This window comes from Anomaloglossus baeobatrachus, chromosome 5 (genome assembly GCF_048569485.1).
Source record: "Anomaloglossus baeobatrachus isolate aAnoBae1 chromosome 5, aAnoBae1.hap1, whole genome shotgun sequence".
NCBI classification, from domain to species: domain Eukaryota; kingdom Metazoa; phylum Chordata; class Amphibia; order Anura; family Aromobatidae; genus Anomaloglossus; species Anomaloglossus baeobatrachus.
In genome coordinates, this window is record NC_134357.1 from 598,254,625 (window position 1) to 598,274,949 (window position 20,325).

The window sequence follows — 20,325 nt, forward strand, 5'->3', positions numbered from 1 at the left end:
GCAGACAGTGTGTGCGATTCCAACCAATCAGAGATGTTGTCACACAGGATGGGGGTGTGGTGTCTGACTGCAACCAATCACAGAGGCCAAAACTGCTGGTGGGCAGGAGAGGCAGTGAATATGTATGAGGGTTAATGAGCAGAGCCAGAAGTAGTGTTACAGCCACGTGGGAGACTCGGTAAGTATAATGCGCTGCTTCTAATCCCCCGCACCCTTTCTACCACCATTTTACAGCTCAATGTTTGGGTCCCCATAGACTTAAATCCGGGTGGACCCGCCGGTCCCGGATATCTGCGGGTTTGTAATGTGCCACAATAGGAGAACCTGGTATAGGGTTGATTGTAGAGGGATCAGCAATGTGATGAGACTGATCATGAGGAGACACAATGAGAGGAACAGGCGACCACGTGAGGTGGTGAGGTCTCCTTCAACGGAAGTCTTCAAAAAGAGACTGGACAGACATGATATAGTGACTCCTGCTGTGAGCCGGGGGCCGGACACGGTGACCCCGGAGGTCCCTTCCATCTCTACCATTCTATGATATCACTTACCTGATACTGACACCCAACACAGCCAGGTGAGAATGGGAAGGACTTTCCTCTATTCACCCGGATGGCTCCCCGCAGCAACTCGCTACACCCTAAAATCAGAAGACGCAAGAGATCAACAGAAGGGCAGAGTACAACCACCATCAATCATCAAGGAGGGCTCAGAGAAGCCTGGAGAAAGCAGAGAGGACAGAGGAGGAGGACGGAGAAGTCTGGAGGGAAGAGGAGGACAGAGGAGGCTGGCGAGAGGAGGAGGATAGAGTCTGGAGAGAGGAGGACAGAGGAGTCTGGCGGGAGGAGGAGGATAGAGTCTGGAGAGAGGAGGACAGAGGAGTCTGGAAAGTCAAGGAGTATGGAAGATTTTGGAGGCTGGAGGAGGACAGAAGATTGTTAAGGAAGTACGTATGAATAAGAAGATAAAAGACAATCTGGAGGAGAAGAAAAGAGGAGACTGGAGGAAGGACAGAAGAGCAAGAAGGGAGCAGGAGGATGGAGGAATTAGGATAGAAGAAGGAGGAGCAGGACAGTGGGATCTTTAAAAATGAGGAGGAAGATGGAGGAGAATAAAGAGAGGAGGAGGACGACGGAGTCTGGAGGGTTGAAGAGGGATAAGTCTGGAGAGAGGAGGACAGAAGAGTCTGGAGGAAGCAGGCAAAAATAGGAAGAAAAAAGACAGAAGAGTCTGGAGGAGGACAAAAGAGGAGGCTGGAGGGAGGAAGAGTCAGAAGGGATCATGAGGATGGAAGAATTAGGAGAGAGGATGGAGGATCAGGGCAGAGGAGTCTGGAGGGAGGAGGAGGAAGATGGAGGCGTATAAAGGGAGGAGGAGGATGACGGAGTCTGGAGGGAGGAAAACAAATTAATATGGAAGGAAGAGTACTGAGGAGGAGTGTAGAGGAGGAGTCTGGAGGGATGAGGAGGAAGATGAAGAAGTCTGGATGGATAGGAGGAGAACGGAGGAGTTCAGAGAAAAGGAGTCTGTAGGGAGAAGGATGTAGGGAGGATTCTAGAGGGAGGAAGAGGGAAAGGAGCATGGAAGGAGTCTAGAAGAATGAGGAGGAGATGGGAGGTGTCTGGAGAGAGGAAGAGAACGTAGTAGTGACGGTAGAGGAGGAGGACCACGTGAAATGTCTGGATGGAGAAGGAGATGGGTATAAGGAGTCTGGAGGAAGGAGCAAGGGATGAGTATGGAGGAGGAAAAGAGAGGAGTGTGTTGCGAGGGAAGGACAGAGGAGTCTGAAGGGAGGAAAAGGGCATGAGGAGTCTAGAGGGAGGAGGAGGAAAGAGAAACCTGAGGGAAGAGGAGGACCAAAAAAAGAGTATGGAGGGAGGAGGAGAACAGAGGAGTCTGGAGGAAAGAAGAAGACAGAGGAGTCTGGAGGAAGGAGGAGGACAGAGGAGTTTGGAGGGAGGAGGAGGACACAGGAGTCTGGAGAGAGGAGGAGGACAGAAGAGCCTGGAGGGAGGAGGAGGACAAAGAAGGAGTCTGGAGGGAAGAGGAGGACAGAGGAGTCTGGAGGAAAGAAGAAGACAGAGGAGTCTGAAGGAAGGAAGGAAGAGGGCAGAGGAGTTTAGAGGGAGGAGGAGGACAGAGGAGTCTAGAGAGAGGAAAAGTACAGAAAAGCCTGGAGAGAGGAGGAGGACAAAAAAAGAGTCTGGAGGGACGAGGAGGACAGAGGAGACTGGAGGAAAGAAGAGGACAGAGGAGTCTAGAAGGAGGAGGACAGAGAAGTCTGGAGGGGAAAGAAAAGGACAGAAACGTCTGGAGGCAGAAAGAAAAGAACGGAATAGTCTGGCGGCAGGAGGACAGAGGAGCCTGAAGGGAAAACAGGGAACGGATAGGCATGGACAGTGCTAGACGATTTGTCAGGCTTTATCTATGGGTGTTGGTCTGTATCCCCCCACTCTGTATAGTTACAGAGAGGGGGTTATGCTGTCACTGGCTGCAGAACTGGGGGAATCAGAGTAAAAGTAATGGTGGCAGAGAGTACAGGGGTGCATGGGGTTCAGTCATGTGACACCTACCTTTAATGGCCAACACCCCACGACAGAAATCCTTGAAGGTGATTTGTCCCAGGTCATGAGGGTCCAAATATTGTACTAGTTTTCCCACCTGAGAAGAAAATGTAACAGAATATGGAGATTAAAGGACATATACTATGAGGAGCAGTACTGGGCTGTGACACGATACAGTATGAGTAGTACTTAGGGCTATCCTTCCTCTCTTGTTAGGGTTATCCTTCCTCTAGTTAGGGCTATCCTTTCTCCCCTGTTACGGTTATCCTTCCTCTCTAGCTAGGGTTATCCTTCCTCCTTTGTTAGGGTTCTCCTTCCTCCTTAATTAGGGTTATCCTTCCTCTAGTTAGGGTTTTCCTTCCTCTCTAGTTATGGTTATCCTTCCTCCCTTGTTAGGGTTATCCTTTCTCTTTAGTTAGGGCTATCTCCTCTCTAATTAGAATTATTCTTCGTCATCTGTTAGGCTTATGCTTCCTCCCCTATAAGGGCTATTCTTCCTCCATAGTTTGGGTTATTCTGTCTTACTAGTTAGGGTTGTCCTTCCTCTCTAGCTAGGGTTATCCTTCCTCCTTTGTTAGGGTTCTCCTTCCTCCTTAATTAGGGTTATCCTTCCTCTAGTTAGGGTTTTCCTTCCTCTCTAGTTAGGGTTATCCTTCCTCCCTTGTTAGGGTTATCCTTTCTCTTTAGTTAGGGCTATCTCCTCTCTAATTAGAATTATTCTTCCTCATCTGTTAGGCTTATGCTTCCTCCCCTATAAGGGCTATTCTTCCTCCATAGTTTGGGTTATTCTGTCTTACTAGTTAGGGTTGTCCTTCCTCCCTTGTTAGAGTTATACTATCTCCTTAGGGTTATCCTTCATCTCCAGTTAAGGTTACCTTCATCACTAGTTAAGGTTATCCTTCTTCCTTACTTAGGGTTATCCTTCCTCTCTAGTTAGGGTTATCCTTTCTCTCTAGTTAGGGTTATCATTCTTCCCTAGTTAGAATTATCCTTTATCCTTAGTTAGGTGTATCCTTCCTCCACAGGATAGCCTTCCTTTCTAGTTAGGGTTATCATTCCTTCCTTGTTAAAGTTATCCTTCCTCTCCTGTTAGGGTTATCTTTCCTCTATAGTATGGTTACCTTTCTGCATAGTTAGGGCTTTCCTTCCTCTCTTGTTAGGGTTATCCTTTCTCTTCAGTTAGTGTTATCCTTCCTCCCCTGTTAGCCTTACCCTTCCTCTCTAGTTAGGGTCATCCTTCCTCTATAGTTAGGGTTGCCTTTATCCATAGTTTGGGTTATCCTTCCTCCTTAGTTTGGGTTTCCCTTCCTTTCTAGTAAGGTTTTTCCTCATCTCCAGTTAGGGTTATCCTTAGGGCTTTCCTTCCTCCTTAGTATGATCCTTCCTCCCGTTTTGATTATTCTTCCGCTCTAGTTAGGTTTATCCTTCCTCCCCTGATAGGGTTATCCTTCCTCTCTAGTTAGGGTAATCCTTCCTCTCTAATTAGGGTTATCCTTCCTCTATAGTTAGGGTTATCCTTCGTCTCTAGTTAGGGTTATCCTTCATCTTTAGTTAGGGTTATCCTTTCTCTATAGTTAGGGTTATCGTTCCTCTATAGTTAGGGTTATCCTTCCTCTATAGTTAGGGTTATCCTTCCACTCTAATCAGGGTTATCCTTCCTCTCTAGTAAGGGTTATCCTTCTTCCCTAGCTGGGGTTAGAGTCCTTCCTCCCCTGTTAGTGTTATCCTTCCTCTTAGTTAGGGTTTCATGCTTATCTAGTTAAGGTTATTCTTCCTCTCCAGTGAGGGTTATCCTTGCTCTCTAGTTAGGGTTATCCTTCCTTCCTAGTTAGGGTTATCCTTCCTCCTGGTTAAGGTTTTCTGCTTCGCTAGTTAAGGTTATTGTTCCTCTCTAGTTAGATTTATCCTTCCTCTCTAGTTAGGGTTATTCATCCTCCCCTGTTAGTGTTCACCTTCCTCCTAGTTAGGGTTTCCTGCTTCTCTATTCTCTCTTGTTCCTTTCTAGTTTGATTATCCTTCCTCTCTAGTTAGGGTTATCCTTCCTCTCTAGTTAGGGTTTTCCTTCTTCTCTAGTTAGGGTTATCCTTCTTCTCTAGTTAGGGTTATCCTTCTTCTCTAGTTAGGGTTATCCTTCTTCCCTAGTTAGAATTATCCTTTATCCCTAGTTAGGTCTATCCTACCTCAACAGTTAGGGTTATCCTTCTTCTCTAGTTAGGGTTATCCTTTATCTCTAGTTAGGGTTATCCTTTATCTCTAGTTAGGGTTATGCTTCCTCTCTAGTAAAGGTTATACCTTTGTCTCTAGTTAGGGTTATCCTTCCTCCCTAGTTAGGGTCATCCTTCCTCTCTAGTTAGGGTTATCCTTCCTCTCTAGTTAGGGGTATTCTTCCTCTCTAGTTAGGGTTATCCTTCCTCTCTAGTTAGGGTTATCCTTCCTCCCTAGTTAGGGTTATCCTTCCTCTCTAGTTAGGGTTATCCTTCCTCCCTAGTTAGGGTTATCCTTCCTCTCTAGTTAGGGTTATCCTTCCTCTCTATTTAAGGCTATCCTTCCTCACTAGTCAGTGTTATCCTTTACCCCTAGTTAGGGTTATGCTTCCTCTCTAGTTAAAGTTATACCTTTGTATTTAGTCTGGGTTATCCTTCATTCCTAATTAGGTTTATCCTTCCTCTCTAATTAGGGTTATATGTCCTCACTGTCAGGGATATCCTTCATCCCAAGTTAAAGTTATCCTTGATCTCTAGTTAAGGTTATCTTTCCTCTCTAGTTAGGGTTATATGTCTTCACTACTTAGGATTATGCTTTCTCTATCGTTATGGTTATCCTTCCTCCACAGTTAGGGTTATCCTTGCTCTCTAGTTAGGGTTATCTTTCCTCACTACTCAGTGTTATCCTTTATCTCTAGTTAGGGTTATCCTTTCTCTCTAGTTAGGGTTATCCTTCTTCCCTAGTTAGAATTATCTTTTATCCCTAGTTAGGTCTATCCTTCCTCCACAGTTAGGGTTATCCTTCTCTAGTTAGGGTTATCCTTTCTCTCTGGTTAGAGTTATTCTTCGTCTTTAGTTAGGGTTATCTTTCCTCCCTAGTATGTTTTATTCTTTATCTCTAGTTAGGGTTATCCTTTCTCTCTAGTTAGGGATAGCCTTCCTTTCTAGTTGGGGTTATCATTCCTTCCTTGTTAAAGTTATCCTTCCTCTCCTGTTAGTGTCATGCTTCCTCTAGATATGGTTACCTTTCTGCATAGTTAGGGCTTTCCTTTCTCCCTAGTTACGGTTATCCTTCCTCTCTTGTTAGGGTTATCCTTGCTCTTTAGTTAGGCTTACCCTTCCTCTCTAGTTAGGGTCATCCTTCCTCTATAATTAGGGTTACCTTTCTCCATAGTTTGAGTTTTCCTTCCTCCTTAGTTAGGGTTATCCTTCCTCTCTAATTAGAGTTATCCTTCCTTACTAGTTAGTGTTATCCTTTCTTTATAGTTAGGGTTCTCCTTCCTCCTAAGTATGATCCTTCCTCCCGTTTTGATTATTCTTCCGCTCTAGTTAGGGTTATTCTTCCTCTCTAATCAGAGTTATCCTTCCTCTATAGTTAGGGTTATTCTTCCTCTCTAATCAGAGTTATCCTTCCTCTATAGTTAGGGTTATCCTTCATCTCTAGTTAGGGTTATCCTTCCTCTCTAGTTAGTGTTATCCTTTCTTTATAGTTAGGGTTATCCTTCCTCCTTAGTATGATCCTTCCTCCCGTTTTGATTATTCTTCCGCTCTAGTTAGGGTTATTCTTCCTCTCTAATCAGAGTTATCCTTCCTCTATAGTTAGGGTTATTCTTCCTCTCTAATCAGAGTTATCCTTCCTCTATAGTTAGGGTTATCCTTCCTCTATAGTTAGGGTTATCCTTCATCTCTAGTTAGGGTTATCCTTCCTCTCTAGTTAGTGTTATCCTTTCTTTATAGTTAGGGTTATCCTTCCTCCTTAGTATGATCCTTCCTCCCATTTGGATTATTCTTCCGTTCTAGTCAGGATTATCCTTCCTCCCCCAATAGGGTTATCCTTCCTTTCTAGTTAGGGTAATCCTTCCTCTCTAATCAGAGTTATCCATCCACTAGAGTTAGGGTTATCCTTCCTGTGATGGTGGAATATTGTGGATTGTGTACCATTTTGTGTGGGTTAATGTTTGGATGTGGTTCACTGTCCATTCTGTATTCCTTGTGTGTACATTGTCCGATTTGCAGGTTTAATCCCTCCTCTGCCGGGCTTTTGTTCCTAAGTCGGGGGAGGGGGCATGAGATCCACCTAAACTCTCTGCTTACCTGGGAGATTCAGTCAGTCTGTTGAGAACTTGAAGTGAGAAGGATTGATCCTCTGGGAGAAGCTGAGACTTCTCAGAGAGACCTGGATATTTATCGGTTACCGGACTATATTTGTGTTTCTTTACTAATTTTACCCTCTGTTTTGTGGATTATGTTATGGACCATTTGATTTGCTTGACATAAATGCTCTTTGGATTGTTCATCCATCTCTCGCTCTGTTGATTGTGTGATATGGGAGAAGGACCCTGTCACAACTGGTGGCAGCGGTGGGATCAACAGAGCACAGCCCAATGGAGATCCACCAACAGAGTGAGTACAGAGACTGGACCGCATCCAGTCTACAGGAGAGAGCCAGAGATCTGGGCCTGAGCTACCAGGGACTAAGTATAAAGGCCTTAATTGATCTACTGGTGGGGACGGGGATCCCTGCCCCAAAAAGCCAGTGGTTGGTGTGGTATGAAGAAGAGATGGCAGCTCTTGGCCCCGGTGTATCTCAGCAGTATAAGGAGGAGGCTGCTCGCCGAGCACAGCGGAGACAAGAAGAAATGGAGTCCGACAGAGGGAGTAATCTGAGTTGGCGTGTAAACCCAGCGATCCGGGAGCCTGCACGGATTATCCAGGTGGACTTCAAGCCATGTGATGAGGCTTCCGGAGATGTGGAAGGGTTCTTCAAGGACTTTGAGCACCAGTGTGCTGTGATGGAGGTTCCCCACTCTGGCTGGATGCGTTTGTTAGTGGGACTCCTGAACGGAGCCTGGCAGAGGCTTATCACACCATTGACTCACAGCAGAACCGGGATTACAACATTGTAAAGCGGACTATCCTGGATTACCATGCCATCACCCCAGACTCACATAGGGCACAGTTCCGAGACCTCCCATGCACCACGGGGGGATCTTTTAGGATGTATGCCCATAAGATGTCCCAGGCATGTCGGAGATGGCTGGAAGCGGAAGACAGCTTCACTGTGGAAGACGTTATACAGGTATTTCTTATAGAACAATTTCTTTACAAGTGTCCCTCAGAAATACGGGAAAGGGTCAGAGAGCGCACGCCGTGCACCTTGGATGGAGCTGCTGCCCTGGATGATGAGGCCCTTACTATCGACCACAATGGAGGAGGCTTCTGGACAATAAGCCACAGCCTGCTCCTGCACCCCGGCCCCCTCCAGTTATATCTGCCCCTCCACGCGGCTGCAGGACGATGACAGCCACAGCTCACAATTCTGGGCCCCAACAGTTCCGACCATGCCCTGGGGGAATCACAGAGAAGAGATGTTATGGGTGTAGACAACCTAGGCACCTGCAATCCAGTTGTCCCACAAGGACTGGGAGGGACCCCCACGCACCCCCACCTCGTCCGGTGCATTTTGTGCAGTCCATCTGGTCTGAGGAAGAGTTACCACCACCTCCGCTGGAGTGTACCGCTGACCCCTGCACCATAGATGCCCCTGTTGGAGTGTATGGCCTCCGGCCTTTGTCGCCGGGTTCTCCTATTTCCTTCTCCAGAATGCACATTGAAAGGAGTACGACGCAGAGGAGATGTTATCGATGTGGGCAGCCTGGGCATCTGCAAAACACTTGCCCTGCTGGTCAATTGAGCAATGACTTTGCACCATATCGACCTGCTTGTTCTCTACAGCCAAATACAAGGTGGGAACAGTTCTCACCCCTTCAAGCTGATGACCTTACCTAATGACTCAGACACTCGTGGTCGGCCACTAGGGGTTTATGGGGTGTGAGCCACAGCCCCGAGTTCCTCTTACCATCAAAGTAAGCATTTACAGGAGGTTGTGCCGGATGGACAGAGAGTCACTGGATTTTGTGAGTCCGGGGCATTTCTCACAATAGCTGATCCCCGGGTGGTTCGGCCAGAGGCGATGCATCATGGACCAGGGATTGTTATTGAATTGGCTGGAGGACAAAAGAGGAATAGCCCAAAGGCGACTGCAGATCTGGACTTTGGAGTCAAGCAATGTGTGGTTGCGGTGATGAGCGGCTGCCTGCAGATATTCTCCTAGGAAATGATGTGGGAGATCTACAATGTCGATTTGTGGGTGCAGGAAACACAGTTTGAGTGAAGGAGGACATAAAGGAAATCTTGTCCTTCCAACCCTACCGCTGTACAAGGGACTATCCACAGCTTTTCCATCCAATACAAGCGTGGAAGCCAACACCAGAATGCTGATGGACTGTCCCGGCAAGAAGAACCATAGAGTATCCACAGCTGAGCAACATGGACTTAAGTGAGGTGGCCAGAGGTCTGTGTAGACCTCATGGTGTACTCACTTATTCAGAAGGGGGAGAGGTTGTGATGGTGGAATATTGTGGATTGTGTACCATTTTGTGTGGGTTAATGTTTGGGCGTGGTTCACTGACCATTCTGTATTCCTTATGTGTACATTGTCCCATTTGCAGGTTTTATTCCTCCACTGACAAGCTTTTGTTCCTAAGTCGGGGGAGGGGGCATGAGAGCCACCTAAACTCTCTGCTTTCCTGAAGAATTGGGCACTCTGTTGAACACTTGAAGTGAGAAGGATTGATCCTCTGGGAGAAGCTGAGACTTCTCAGAGAGAGACCTGGATATTTATCGCTTACCGGACTATATTTGTGTTACTGGACTAATTTTACCCTCTGTTTTGTGGATTATTTTATGGACCATTTGACTTGCTTGGAATAAATGCTCTTTGGATTGTACAGCCATCTCTCGCTCTGTTGATTGTGTGATATGGGAGAAGAACCCCGTGACAATTCCACTCTAGTTAGGGTAACCGCTCCTCTCTAGTTAGGGTTATCCTTCATCTTTAGTTAGGGTTATCCTTTCTCTATAGTTAGGGTTATCCTTCATCTCTAGTTAGGGTTATCCTTCATCTTTAGTTAGGGTTATCCTTCCTGTATAGTTAGGGTTATCCTTCCTCTCTAACCAATGTTATCCTTCCTCTCTAGTAAGGGTTATCCTTCTTCCCTAGTTGGTGTTATCCTTCCTCCCTAGTTAGGGCTATCCTTCTTTAGTTATGGTTATCCTTCCTCCCTAGTTAGGGTTATCCTTCTTCTGTAGTTAGGTTTATCATTCCTCCCTAGTTAGGGTTATCTTTCTTCTCTAGTTATGGTTATCCTTCCTCTCTAGTTAGGGTTATCCTGCCTCTCTATTTAAGGCTATCCTTCCTCACTAGTCAGCGTTATTCTTTACCCCTAGTTAGGGTTATGCTTTCTCTCTAGTAAAGGTTATACCTTTGTCTCTAGATGGGGTTATCCTTCATCCCGAGTTAGGTTTATTCTTCCTCTCTAGTTAGGGATATACGTCCTCACTGTCAAGGATATCCTTCATCCCTAGTTAGGGTTATCCTTCCTCTCTGGTTATGGTTATATGTCTACACTAGTTAGGATTATCCTTTTTCTATCATTATGGTTATCCTTCCTCCAGAGTTAGGGTTATCCTTTCTCTTTAGTTAGGGTCATCATTCTTTCCTAGTTAGAATTATCCTTTATTCATAGTTAGGTCTATCCTTCCTTTACAGTTAGGGTTATCCTTACTGACTAGTTAGGATTATCCTTTATCCATAGTTAGGTCTATCCTTCCTCCACAGTTAGGGTTATCCTTTCTCTCTAGTTAGGGTTAACCTTCATCTCTAGTACGGTTATCCTTCCTCTCTAGTTAGTGTTATCCTTTCTTTATAGTTAGTGTTCTCCTTCCTCCCATTTGGATTATTCGTCCTTTCTAGTTAGGGTTATCCTTCCTCCCCTGATAGGGTTATCCTTCCTCTCTAATCAGAGTTATCCTTCCACTAGAGTTAGGCTTATCTTTCCTCTCTAGTTAGGGTAACCGTTCCTCTCTAGTTAGGGTTATCCTTCCTCTCTAGTTAGGTTTATCCTTCCTCCCTAGTTAGGGTTATCCTTCCTCCCTAGTTAGGGTTATCCTTCTTCTCTAGTTAGAGTTATCCTACCTCTCTAGTTAGGGTTATCCTTCCTCCCTAGTTAGGGTTATCCTTCTTCCCTAGTTAGGTTTATCCTTCCTCCCTAGTTAGGGTTATCCTTATTCTCTAGTTATGGTTATCCTTCCTCCCTACTTAGGGTTATCCTTCCTCTCTATTTAAGGCTATTCTTTGTCACTAGTCAGCGTTATTCTTTAACCCTAGTTAGGGTTATGCTTCCTCTCTAGTTAAGGTTATACCTTTGTCTCTAGATAGGGTTATCCTTCATCCCGAGTTAGGTTTATCCTTCCTCTCTAGTTAGGGTTATATGTCCTCACTGTCAGGGATATCCTTCATCCCTAGTTAGGGTTATCCTTTCTCTCTAGTTAAGGTTATCCTTCCTCTCTGGTTAGGGTTATAGGTCTTCACTGGTTAGGATTATCCTTTCTCTATCATTAGGGCTATCCTTTCTCTCTAGTTAGGGTTATCCTTCTTCCCTAGTTAGGGTTATCCTTTATCCCTAGTTAGGGCTATCCTTCCTCCACAGTTAGGTTCCTTCTTTCTCCCATATTTCGGGTTGCATGTTTTCTTGATGGTGGTATGAATATTCCTACTCTTGCTCTCAGTGATTCCGCGGGGATAGTCAGGAGAACACGAGGAGGATGAGATGTTCCACTGACCACACAAGCGCCAGCAAGGGTGCGGCCGGCTCCGCCAGTCTGGAGATCTGTCCTTAGTAATGGGGATGTGGTGGATGTGGCCCCCATGTCCTGTGTCCAGTCTGGAGATCTGTACTTAGTAATGGCGGTGTGGTGTATGTCACCCCCATGTCCTGTGTCCAGTCTGGAGATCTGTTCTTAGTAATGGGGGTGTGGTGGATGTGGCCCCCATGTCCTGTGTCCAGTCTGGAGATCTGTCCTTAGTAATGGGGGTGTGGTGGATGTGGCCCCCATGTCCTGTGTCCAGTCTGGAGATCTGTCCTTAGTAATGGGGATGTGGTGTATGTCGCCCCCATGTCCTGTGGCCAGTCTGGATATCTGTCCTTAGTAATGGGGGTGTGGTGTATGTCGCCCCCATGTCCTGTGTCCAGTCTGGAGAGCTGTCCTTAGTAATGGGGGTGTGGTGTATGTCGCCCCCATGTCCTGTGTCCAGTCTGGAGATCTGCCCTTAGTAACGGGGGTGTGGTGTATGTCTACCCCATGTCCTGTGTCCAGTCTGGAGAGCTGTCCTTAGTAATGGGGGTGTGGTGTATGTCACCCCCATGTCCTGTGTCCAGTCTGGAGAGCTGTCCTTAGTAATGGGGGTGTGGTGGATGTGGCCCCCATGTCCTGTGTCCAGTCTGGAGATCTGTCCTTAGTAATGGGGATGTGGTGGATGTGGCCCCCATGTCCTGTGTCCAGTCTGGAGAGCTGTACTTAGTAATGGCGGTGTGGTGTATGTCGCCCCATGTCCTGTGTCCAGTCTGGAGATCTGTCCTTAGTAATGGGGGTGTGGTGTATGTTGCCCCATGTCCTGTGTCCAGTCTGGAGATCTGTCCTTAGTAATGGGGGTGTGGTGGATGTGGCCCCCATGTCCTGTGTCCAGTCTGGAGATCTGTCCTTAGTAATGGGGGTGTGGTGTATGTCGCCCCCATGTCCTGTGTCCAGTCTGGAGAGCTGTCCTTAGTAATGGGGGTGTGGTGTATGTTGCCCCCATGTCCTGTGTCCAGTCTGGAGATCTGTCCTTAGTAATGGGGGTGTGGTGTATGTGGCCCCCATGTCCTGTGTCCAGTCTGGAGATCTGTCCTTAGTAATGGGGGTGTGGTGTATGTTGCCCCCATGTCCTGTGTCCAGTCTGGAGATCTGTCCTTAGTAATGGGGGTGTGGTGTATGTTGCCCCCATGTCCTGTGTCCAGTCTGGAGAGCTGTCCTTAGTAATGGGGGTGTGGTGTATGTGGCCCCCATGTCCTGTGTCCAGTCTGGAGAGCTGTCCTTAGTAATGGGGGTGTGGTGGATGTGGCCCCATGTCCTGTGTCCAGTCTGGAGATCTGTCCTTAGTAGTGGGGGTGTGGTGTATGTGGCCCCCATGTCCTGTGTCCAGTCTGGAGATCTGTCCTTAGTAATGGGGGTGTGGTGGATGTGGCCCCCATGTCCTGTGTCCAGTCTGGAGAGCTGTCCTTAGTAATGGGGGTGTGGTGTATGTGGCCCCCATGTCCTGTGTCCAGTCTGGAGATCTGTCCTTAGTAATGGGGGTGTGGTGTATGTCTCCCCCATGTCCTGTGTCCAGTCTGGAGAGCTGTCCTTAGTAATGGGGGTGTGGTGTATGTCACTTCCATGTCCTGTGTCCAGTCTGGAGATCTGTCCTTAGTAATGGGGGTGTGGTGTATGTGGCCCCCATGTCCTGTGTCCAGTCTGGAGATCTGTCCTTAGTAATGGGGGTGTGGTGTATGTGGCCCCCATGTCCTGTGTCCAGTCTGGAGAGCTGTCCTTAGTAATGGCGGTGTGGTGGATGTGGCCCCCATGTCCTGTGTCCAGTCTGGAGATCTGTCCTTAGTAATGGGGATGTGGTGGATGTGGCCCCCATGTCCTGTGTCCAGTCTGGATATCTGTCCTTAGTAATGGGGGTGTGGTGTATGTCGCCCCCATGTCCTGTGTCCAGTCTGGAGAGCTGTACTTAGTAATGGGGGTGTGGTGTATGTCGCCCCCATGTCCTGTGTCCAGTCTGGAGAGCTGTCCTTAGTAATGGCGGTGTGGTGGATGTGGCCGCCATGTCCTGTGTCCAGTCTGGAGATCTGTCCTTAGTAATGGGGGTGTGGTGGATGTGGCCCCCATGTCCTGTGTCCAGTCTGGAGAGCTGTACTTAGTAATGGGGGTGTGGTGTATGTCGCCCCCATGTCCTGTGTCCAGTCTGGAGATCTGTCCTTAGTAATGGGGGTGTGGTGGATGTGGCCCCCATGTCCTGTGTCCAGTCTGGAGAGCTGTCCTTAGTAATGGGGGTGTGGTGTATGTCGCCCCCATGTCCTGTGTCCAGTCTGGAGAGCTGTCCTTAGTAATGGCGGTGTGGTGTATGTCGCCCCCATGTCCTGTGTCCAGTCTGGAGATCTGTCCTTAGTAATGGCGGTGTGGTGTATGTCGCCCCCATGTCCTGTGTCCAGTCTGGAGATCTGTACTTAGTATTGGGGGTGTGGTGTATGTGGCCCCCATGTCCTGTGTCCAGTCTGGAGATCTGTCCTTAGTAATGGGGGTGTGGTGTATGTCTACCCCATGTCCTGTGTCCAGTCTGGAGATCTGTACTTAGTAATGGGGGTGTGGTGTATGTCTACCCCATGTCCTGTGTCCAGTCTGGAGAGCTGTCCTTAGTAATGGGGGTGTGGTGTATGTCTCCCCCATGTCCTGTGTCCAGTCTGGAGATCTGTTCTTAGTAATGGGGGTGTGGTGGATGTGGCCCCCATGTCCTGTGTCCAGTCTGGAGAGCTGTCCTTAGTAATGGGGGTGTGGTGTATGTGGCCCCCATGTCCTGTGTCCAGTCTGGAGAGCTGTCCTTAGTAATGGGGGTGTGGTGTATGTCGCCCCCATGTCCTGTGTCCAGTCTGGAGATCTGTACTTAGTAATGGGGGTGTGGTGGATGTGACCCCCATGTCCTGTGTCCAGTCTGGAGATCTGCCCTTAGTAACGGGGGTGTGGTGTATGTCTACCCCATGTCCTGTGTCCAGTCTGGAGATCTGTACTTAGTAATGGGGGTGTGGTGTATGTCGCCCCCATGTCCTGTGTCCAGTCTGGAGATCTGCCCTTAGTAATGGGGGTGTGGTGTATGTCTACCCCATGTCCTGTGTCCAGTCTGGAGATCTGTCCTTAGTAATGGGGGTGTGGTGTATGTCTCCCCCATGTCCTGTGTCCAGTCTGGAGATCTGTTCTTAGTAATGGGGGTGTGGTGTATGTCGCCCCCATGTCCTGTGTCCAGTCTGGAGAGCTGTCCTTAGTAATGGGGGTGTGGTGGATGTGGCCCCCATGTCCTGTGTCCAGTCTGGAGAGCTGTCCTTAGTAATGGGGGTGTGGTGTATGTCGCCCCCATGTCCTGTGTCCAGTCTGGTGAGCTGTCCTTAGTAATGGGGGTGTGGTGTATGTCGCCCCCATGTCCTGTGTCCAGTCTGGAGAGCTGTCCTTAGTAATGGGGGTGTGGTGTATGTCGCCCCCATGTCCTGTGGCCAGTCTGGAGAGCTGTCCTTAGTAATGGGGGTGTGGTGTATGTCGCCCCCATGTCCTGTGGCCAGTCTGGAGAGCTGTCCTTAGTAATGGGGGTGTGGTGTATGTCTACCCCATGTCCTGTGTCCAGTCTGGAGAGCTGTCCTTAGTAATGGGGGTGTGGTGTATGTGGCCCCCATGTCCTGTGTCCAGTCTGGAGATCTGTCCTTAGTAATGGGGGTGTGGTGTATGTCGCCCCCATGTCCTGTGTCCAGTCTGGAGAGCTGTCCTTAGTAATGGGGGTGTGGTGTATGTCGCCCCCATGTCCTGTGGCCAGTCTGGAGAGCTGTCCTTAGTAATGGGGGTGTGGTGTATGTTGCCCCCATGTCCTGTGTCCAGTCTGGAGATCTGTACTTAGTAATGGGGGTGTGGTGGATGTGGCCCCCATGTCCTGTGTCCAGTCTGGAGAGCTGTCCTTAGTAATGGGGGTGTGGTGTATGTCTCCCCCATGTCCTGTGTCCAGTCTGGAGAGCTGTCCTTAGTAATGGGGGTGTGGTGTATGTCGCCCCCATGTCCTGTGTCCAGTCTGGAGATCTGTACTTAGTAATGGGGGTGTGGTGGATGTGGCCCCCATGTCCTGTGTCTGAGGGTCTTTTGGTTTTGCAGAGGACACTATGAATAAACTCATGTAATATAGATGGGGTCACATGACGCATTGTCGTGCATCGCCCGGACCCATGGTTATTAGAGGCAGTGCCGTTACAGGTGGTTATATACCCGCTATATATATATATATGTACTGTATATATATATATATATATATATATACTCACACACTGTATACAGCTGTACATAGAGGGGAGGGCACATCGCTGTATCTACTGTCACCTTTCCTGATTGCCACCATTTATAGCCGCTCTGTCCTAATATAGCAATGAGTGGAAGATGAAATGTGACTACAACCCCTAGCCTCTGCGAGGATGAAAACTGCTGAGACTTGTAGTTCCCCCTCAGCCGCATCCGACCAAATATTACTAACAATTAGATTGGGGAATTATATCAATCAGAATAAGGGGTTAATTCCGCTCCCCGGGGGAAGGGGGCACCTGCGGATCTTCACCCACCTCAGCTCCCTGAGCAAACTGCTGCCCCAGATCTAGGAAATCGTCCACCCGGATGAAGCCATCAGCGTCCTCATCACATACGTCAAACACCTGGCGCAGCCTGTGGAGCAAGGGCTGCACCTCACCCTGCACCACCAGCCGCCCGCCGTCCATCAGGGGGCTACCACAGGCTGCCAGATGCTGCCGCCATCATCATCCCCTCAATAACACAAAGCCAGAGGAGGAGGAAAAGGAGAAAAGAGAGGGAGGGAGAGCAGACAAGAGAGAAAAAGAGAGGGAGGGAGAAATCAGAGAAAAAGGGAGGGACAGAGAAAAAGAGGGGGACAGAGAGAGAAGGAGACAACAGCTTGAATGAGAGGAACAGCGAAGAAGAGAAAGAGAGGGAGACAGAAGGAGAGCAGAAAACAACAGAGCGAATGAGAGGGAGGGACAGCGAAGAAGAGCAAGAAAAAGAGAGGGAGACAGGGAGGGAAGGAGAGAGAGGAGAAATCAACAGACCGAAAGAGAGGGAGGGACAGAGAAAAAGAGAAAGAGAGAGGAAAGAAGGAGATCGAGAAGAAAAACAACAGAGCGAAAGAGAGGGAGAGAGGGACAGCGAAGAAGAGAAAGAGAGGGAGACAGAAGGAGAGCAGAAAACAACAGAGCGAATGAGAGGGAGGGACAGCGAAGAAGAGAAAGAGAGGGAGACAGAAGGAGAGAGAGGAGAAATCAACAGAGCGAAAGAGAGGGAGGGACAGAGAAAAAGAGAAAGAGAGAGGAAAGAAGGAGATCGAGAAGAAAAACAACAGAGCGAAAGAGAGGGAGAGAGGGACAGCGAAGAAGAGAAAGAGAGGGAGACAGAAGGAGAGCAGAAAACAACAGAGCGAATGAGAGGGAGGGACAGCGAAGAAGAGAAAGAGAGGGAGACAGGGAGTGAAGGAGAGAGAGGAGAAATCAACAGACCGAAAGAGAGGGAGGGACAAAGAAAAAGAGAAAGAGAGAGGAAAGAAGGAGATCGAGAAGAAAAACAACAGAGCGAAAGAGAGGGAGAGAGGGACAGCGAAGAAGAGAAAGAGAGGGAGACAGAAGGAGAGCAGAAAACAACAGAGCGAATGAGAGGGAGGGACAGCGAAGAAGAGCAAGAAAAAGAGAGGGAGACAGGGAGTGAAGGAGAGAGAGGAGAAATCAACAGAGCGAAAGAGAGGGAGGGACAGAGAAAAAGAGAAAGAGAGAGGAAAGAAGGAGATCGAGAAGAAAAACAACAGAGCGAAAGAGAGGGAGAGAGGGACAGCGAAGAAGAGAAAGAGAGGGAGACAGAAGGAGAGCAGAAAACAACAGAGCGAATGAGAGGGAGGGACAGCGAAGAAGAGCAAGAAAAAGAGAGGGAGACAGGGAGTGAAGGAGAGAGAGGAGAAATCAACAGAGCGAAAGAGAGGGAGGGACAGAGAAAAAGAGAAAGAGAGAGGAAAGAAGGAGATCGAGAAGAAAAACAACAGAGCGAAAGAGAGGGAGAGAGGGACAGCGAAGAAGAGAAAGAGAGGGAGACAGAAGGAGAGCAGAAAACAACAGAGCGAATGAGAGGGAGGGACAGCGAAGAAGAGCAAGAAAAAGAGAGGGAGACAGGGAGTGAAGGAGAGAGAGGAGAAATCAACAGAGCGAAAGAGAGGGAGGGACAGAGAAAAAGAGAAAGAGAGAGGGGGACAGAGAGAAGGAGAGCAAGGAGAAATCAACAGAGCGAAAGAGGGAGGGACAGCGAAAAAGAGGGGGACAGAGAGAGAAGGAGACAACAGCTTGAATGAGAGGAACAGCGAAGAAGAGAAAGAGAGGGAGACAGAAGGAGAGCAGAAAACAACAAAGCGAATGAGAGGGAGGGACAGCGAAGAAGAGCAAGAAAAAGAGAGGGAGACGGAGTGAAGGAGAGAGAGGAGAAATCAACAGAGCGAAAGAGAGGGAGGGACAGAGAAAAAGAGAAAGAGAGAGGAAAGAAGGAGATCGAGAAGAAAAACAACAGAGCGAAAGAGAGGGAGAGAGGGACAGCGAAGAAGAGCAAGAGAGGGAGACAGAGAGCAGAAAACAACAGAGCGAATGAGAGGGAGAGACAGCAAAGAAGAGCAAGAAAAAGAGAGGGAGACAGAAGGAGAGCAGAAAACAACAGAGCGAATGAGAGGGAGGGACAGCGAAGAAGAGCAAGAAAAAGAGAGGGAGACAGGGAGTGAAGGAGAGAGAGGAGAAATCAATAGGGCGAAAGAGAGGGAGGGACAGAGAAAAAGAGAAAGAGAGAGGAAAGAAGGAGATCGAGAAGAAAAACAACAGAGCGAAAGAGAGGGAGAGACAGCAAAGAAGAGCAAGAAAAAGAGAGGGAGACAGAAGGAGAGCAGAAAACAACAGAGCGAATGAGAGGGAGGGACAGCGAAGAAGAGCAAGAAAAAGAGAGGGAGACAGGGAGTGAAGGAGAGAGAGGAGAAATCAACAGACCGAAAGAGAGGGAGGGACAAAGAAAAGAAAAAGGGGGGGACAGAGAGAAGGAGAGCAAGGAGAAATCAACAAGAAAAAGAGGGAGGGACAGAGAAAAAGAGAAAGAGAGAGGAAAGAAGGAGATCGAGAAGAAAAACAACAGAGCGAAAGAGAGGGAGAGACAGCAAAGAAGAGCAAGAAAAAGAGAGGGAGACAGAAGGAGAGCAGAAAACAACAGAGCGAATGAGAGGGAGGGACAGCGAAGAAGAGCAAGAAAAAGAGAGGGAGACAGGGAGTGAAGGAGAGAGAGGAGAAATCAACAGACCGAAAGAGAGGGAGGGACAAAGAAAAGAAAAAGGGGGGGACAGAGAGAAGGAGAGCAAGGAGAAATCAACAAGAAAAAGAGGGAGGGACAGAGAAAAAGAGAAAGAGAGAGGAAAGGAGATCGAGAAGAAAAACAACAGAGCGAAAGAGCGGGAGGGAGGGACAGCGAAGAAGAGCAAGAAAAAGAGGGAGACAGGGAGGAGAAAACAACACAGCGAATGAGAGGGAGGGACAGCAAAGAAGAGCAAGAAAAAGAGAGGGAGACAGGGAGGGAAGGAGAGAGAGGAGAAATCAACAGACCGAAAGAGAGGGAGGGACAAAGAAGAGAAAAAGAGGGGGACCAAGAGAAGGAGAGCAAGGAGAAATAAACAAGAAAAAGATGGAGGGACAGCGAAAAAGAGAAAGAGAGAGGAAAGGAGATCAAGAAGAAAAAAAACAGAGCGAAAAGAGAGGGAGGGAGGGACAGCGAAGAGCAAGAAAAAGAGGGAGACAGAAAGAGAGAAAACAACAGAGCGAATGAGAGGGAGGGACAGCGAAGAAGAGCAAGAAAAAGAGAGGGAGACAGGGAGTGAAGGAGAAATCAACAGAGCAAAAGAGAGGGACGGACAGAGAAGAGAAGAAAAGAAAAAGAGGGGGACAGAGAGGAGGAGAGTGATGAGAAATCAACAGAGCGAAAGAGAGGGAGGGAGGGAGGGACAGCAAAGAAGAGCAAGAAAAAGAGGGAGACAGAAAGAGAGGAGAAAACAACAGAGCGAATGAGAGGGAGGGACAGCAAAGAAGAGCAAGAAAAAGAGAGGGAGACAGGGAGTGAAGGAGAGAGAGGAGAAATCAACAGAGCGAAAGAGGAGAGGGAGGGACAGATAAGAAGAGAAAGAGAGAGGAGAGAAGGAGATCGAGAAGAAAAACAACAGAGCGAAAGAGAGGGCAGGAGGGCAAATAAGAGAAAGAGGGAGACAGAGGGAGAAGGAGAGAGGGAGATCAAGAAGAAGACAACAGAGTGAACGAGAGGGAGGGGAGACAGCAAAGGAGAGCAAGAGAAAGTGAGGAGACAGGGAGCAAAGGAGTGAGAGGAGAGGGCAACAGAATGAAAGAGGCAGGGACAGCGAAGAAGAGCAAGAGAAAGAGAGGGAGATGATGAGAGACGAAGAGGAGAGCAAGGAGCAGACAACAGAGCGAAACAGAGGGAGAGACGGCAAAGAAAAGCAGGAGAGGACGACACAGAGCAAAGGAGAGGGAGAGATAACAAAGAAGAACAAGAAAGAGAGGGAGGCGGAGCGAAGGAGCAAGAGGAGGAACCAACAGAGCAAAAGAGAGGGAGGGACAGTGAAGAAGAGAGAGGAAGACAGGGAGCGAAGGAGAGAGGAGAAAACAACAGAAGGAAAGAGAGGGAGGTACAGCAAAGAAGAGCAAGAAAGGGGGACAGAGAACAAAGGAGAGAGGAGAAAACAACAGAGTGAAAGAGACGGAGGGAGAGCGAAGAAGAGAGGGAGAAAGAGAAAAGTAGAAATCAGA

At 48.3% G+C, this 20,325-nt stretch overlaps 2 protein-coding genes across 2 annotated transcripts in view; one reads left to right on the forward strand and one right to left on the reverse strand.

Annotated features, from left to right (window-relative positions):
* The window catches only part of RAB11FIP4 (RAB11 family interacting protein 4), a 64,902-nt gene extending 48,592 nt beyond the window's left edge, over positions 1 to 16,310 (reverse strand). The window contains 3 exon segments of the mRNA XM_075351532.1: positions 552 to 640; positions 2,574 to 2,661; positions 16,057 to 16,310. Of these exon segments, the coding sequence (XP_075207647.1) occupies positions 552 to 640; positions 2,574 to 2,661; positions 16,057 to 16,209 (330 nt within the window). The 5' untranslated portion in view covers positions 16,210 to 16,310.
* Positions 16,311 to 17,993: 1,683 nt separating this feature from the next.
* On the forward strand, positions 17,994 to 19,443 carry LOC142313184 (uncharacterized; the record flags this gene model as incomplete). Its single annotated transcript, XM_075352169.1, has 3 exons — positions 17,994 to 18,232; positions 18,554 to 18,767; positions 19,294 to 19,443. Coding segments are annotated over 3 exons (603 nt in total), but the record flags the coding sequence as incomplete, so codon positions are not given.
* Between the last annotated feature and the right edge of the window lie 882 nt (positions 19,444 to 20,325).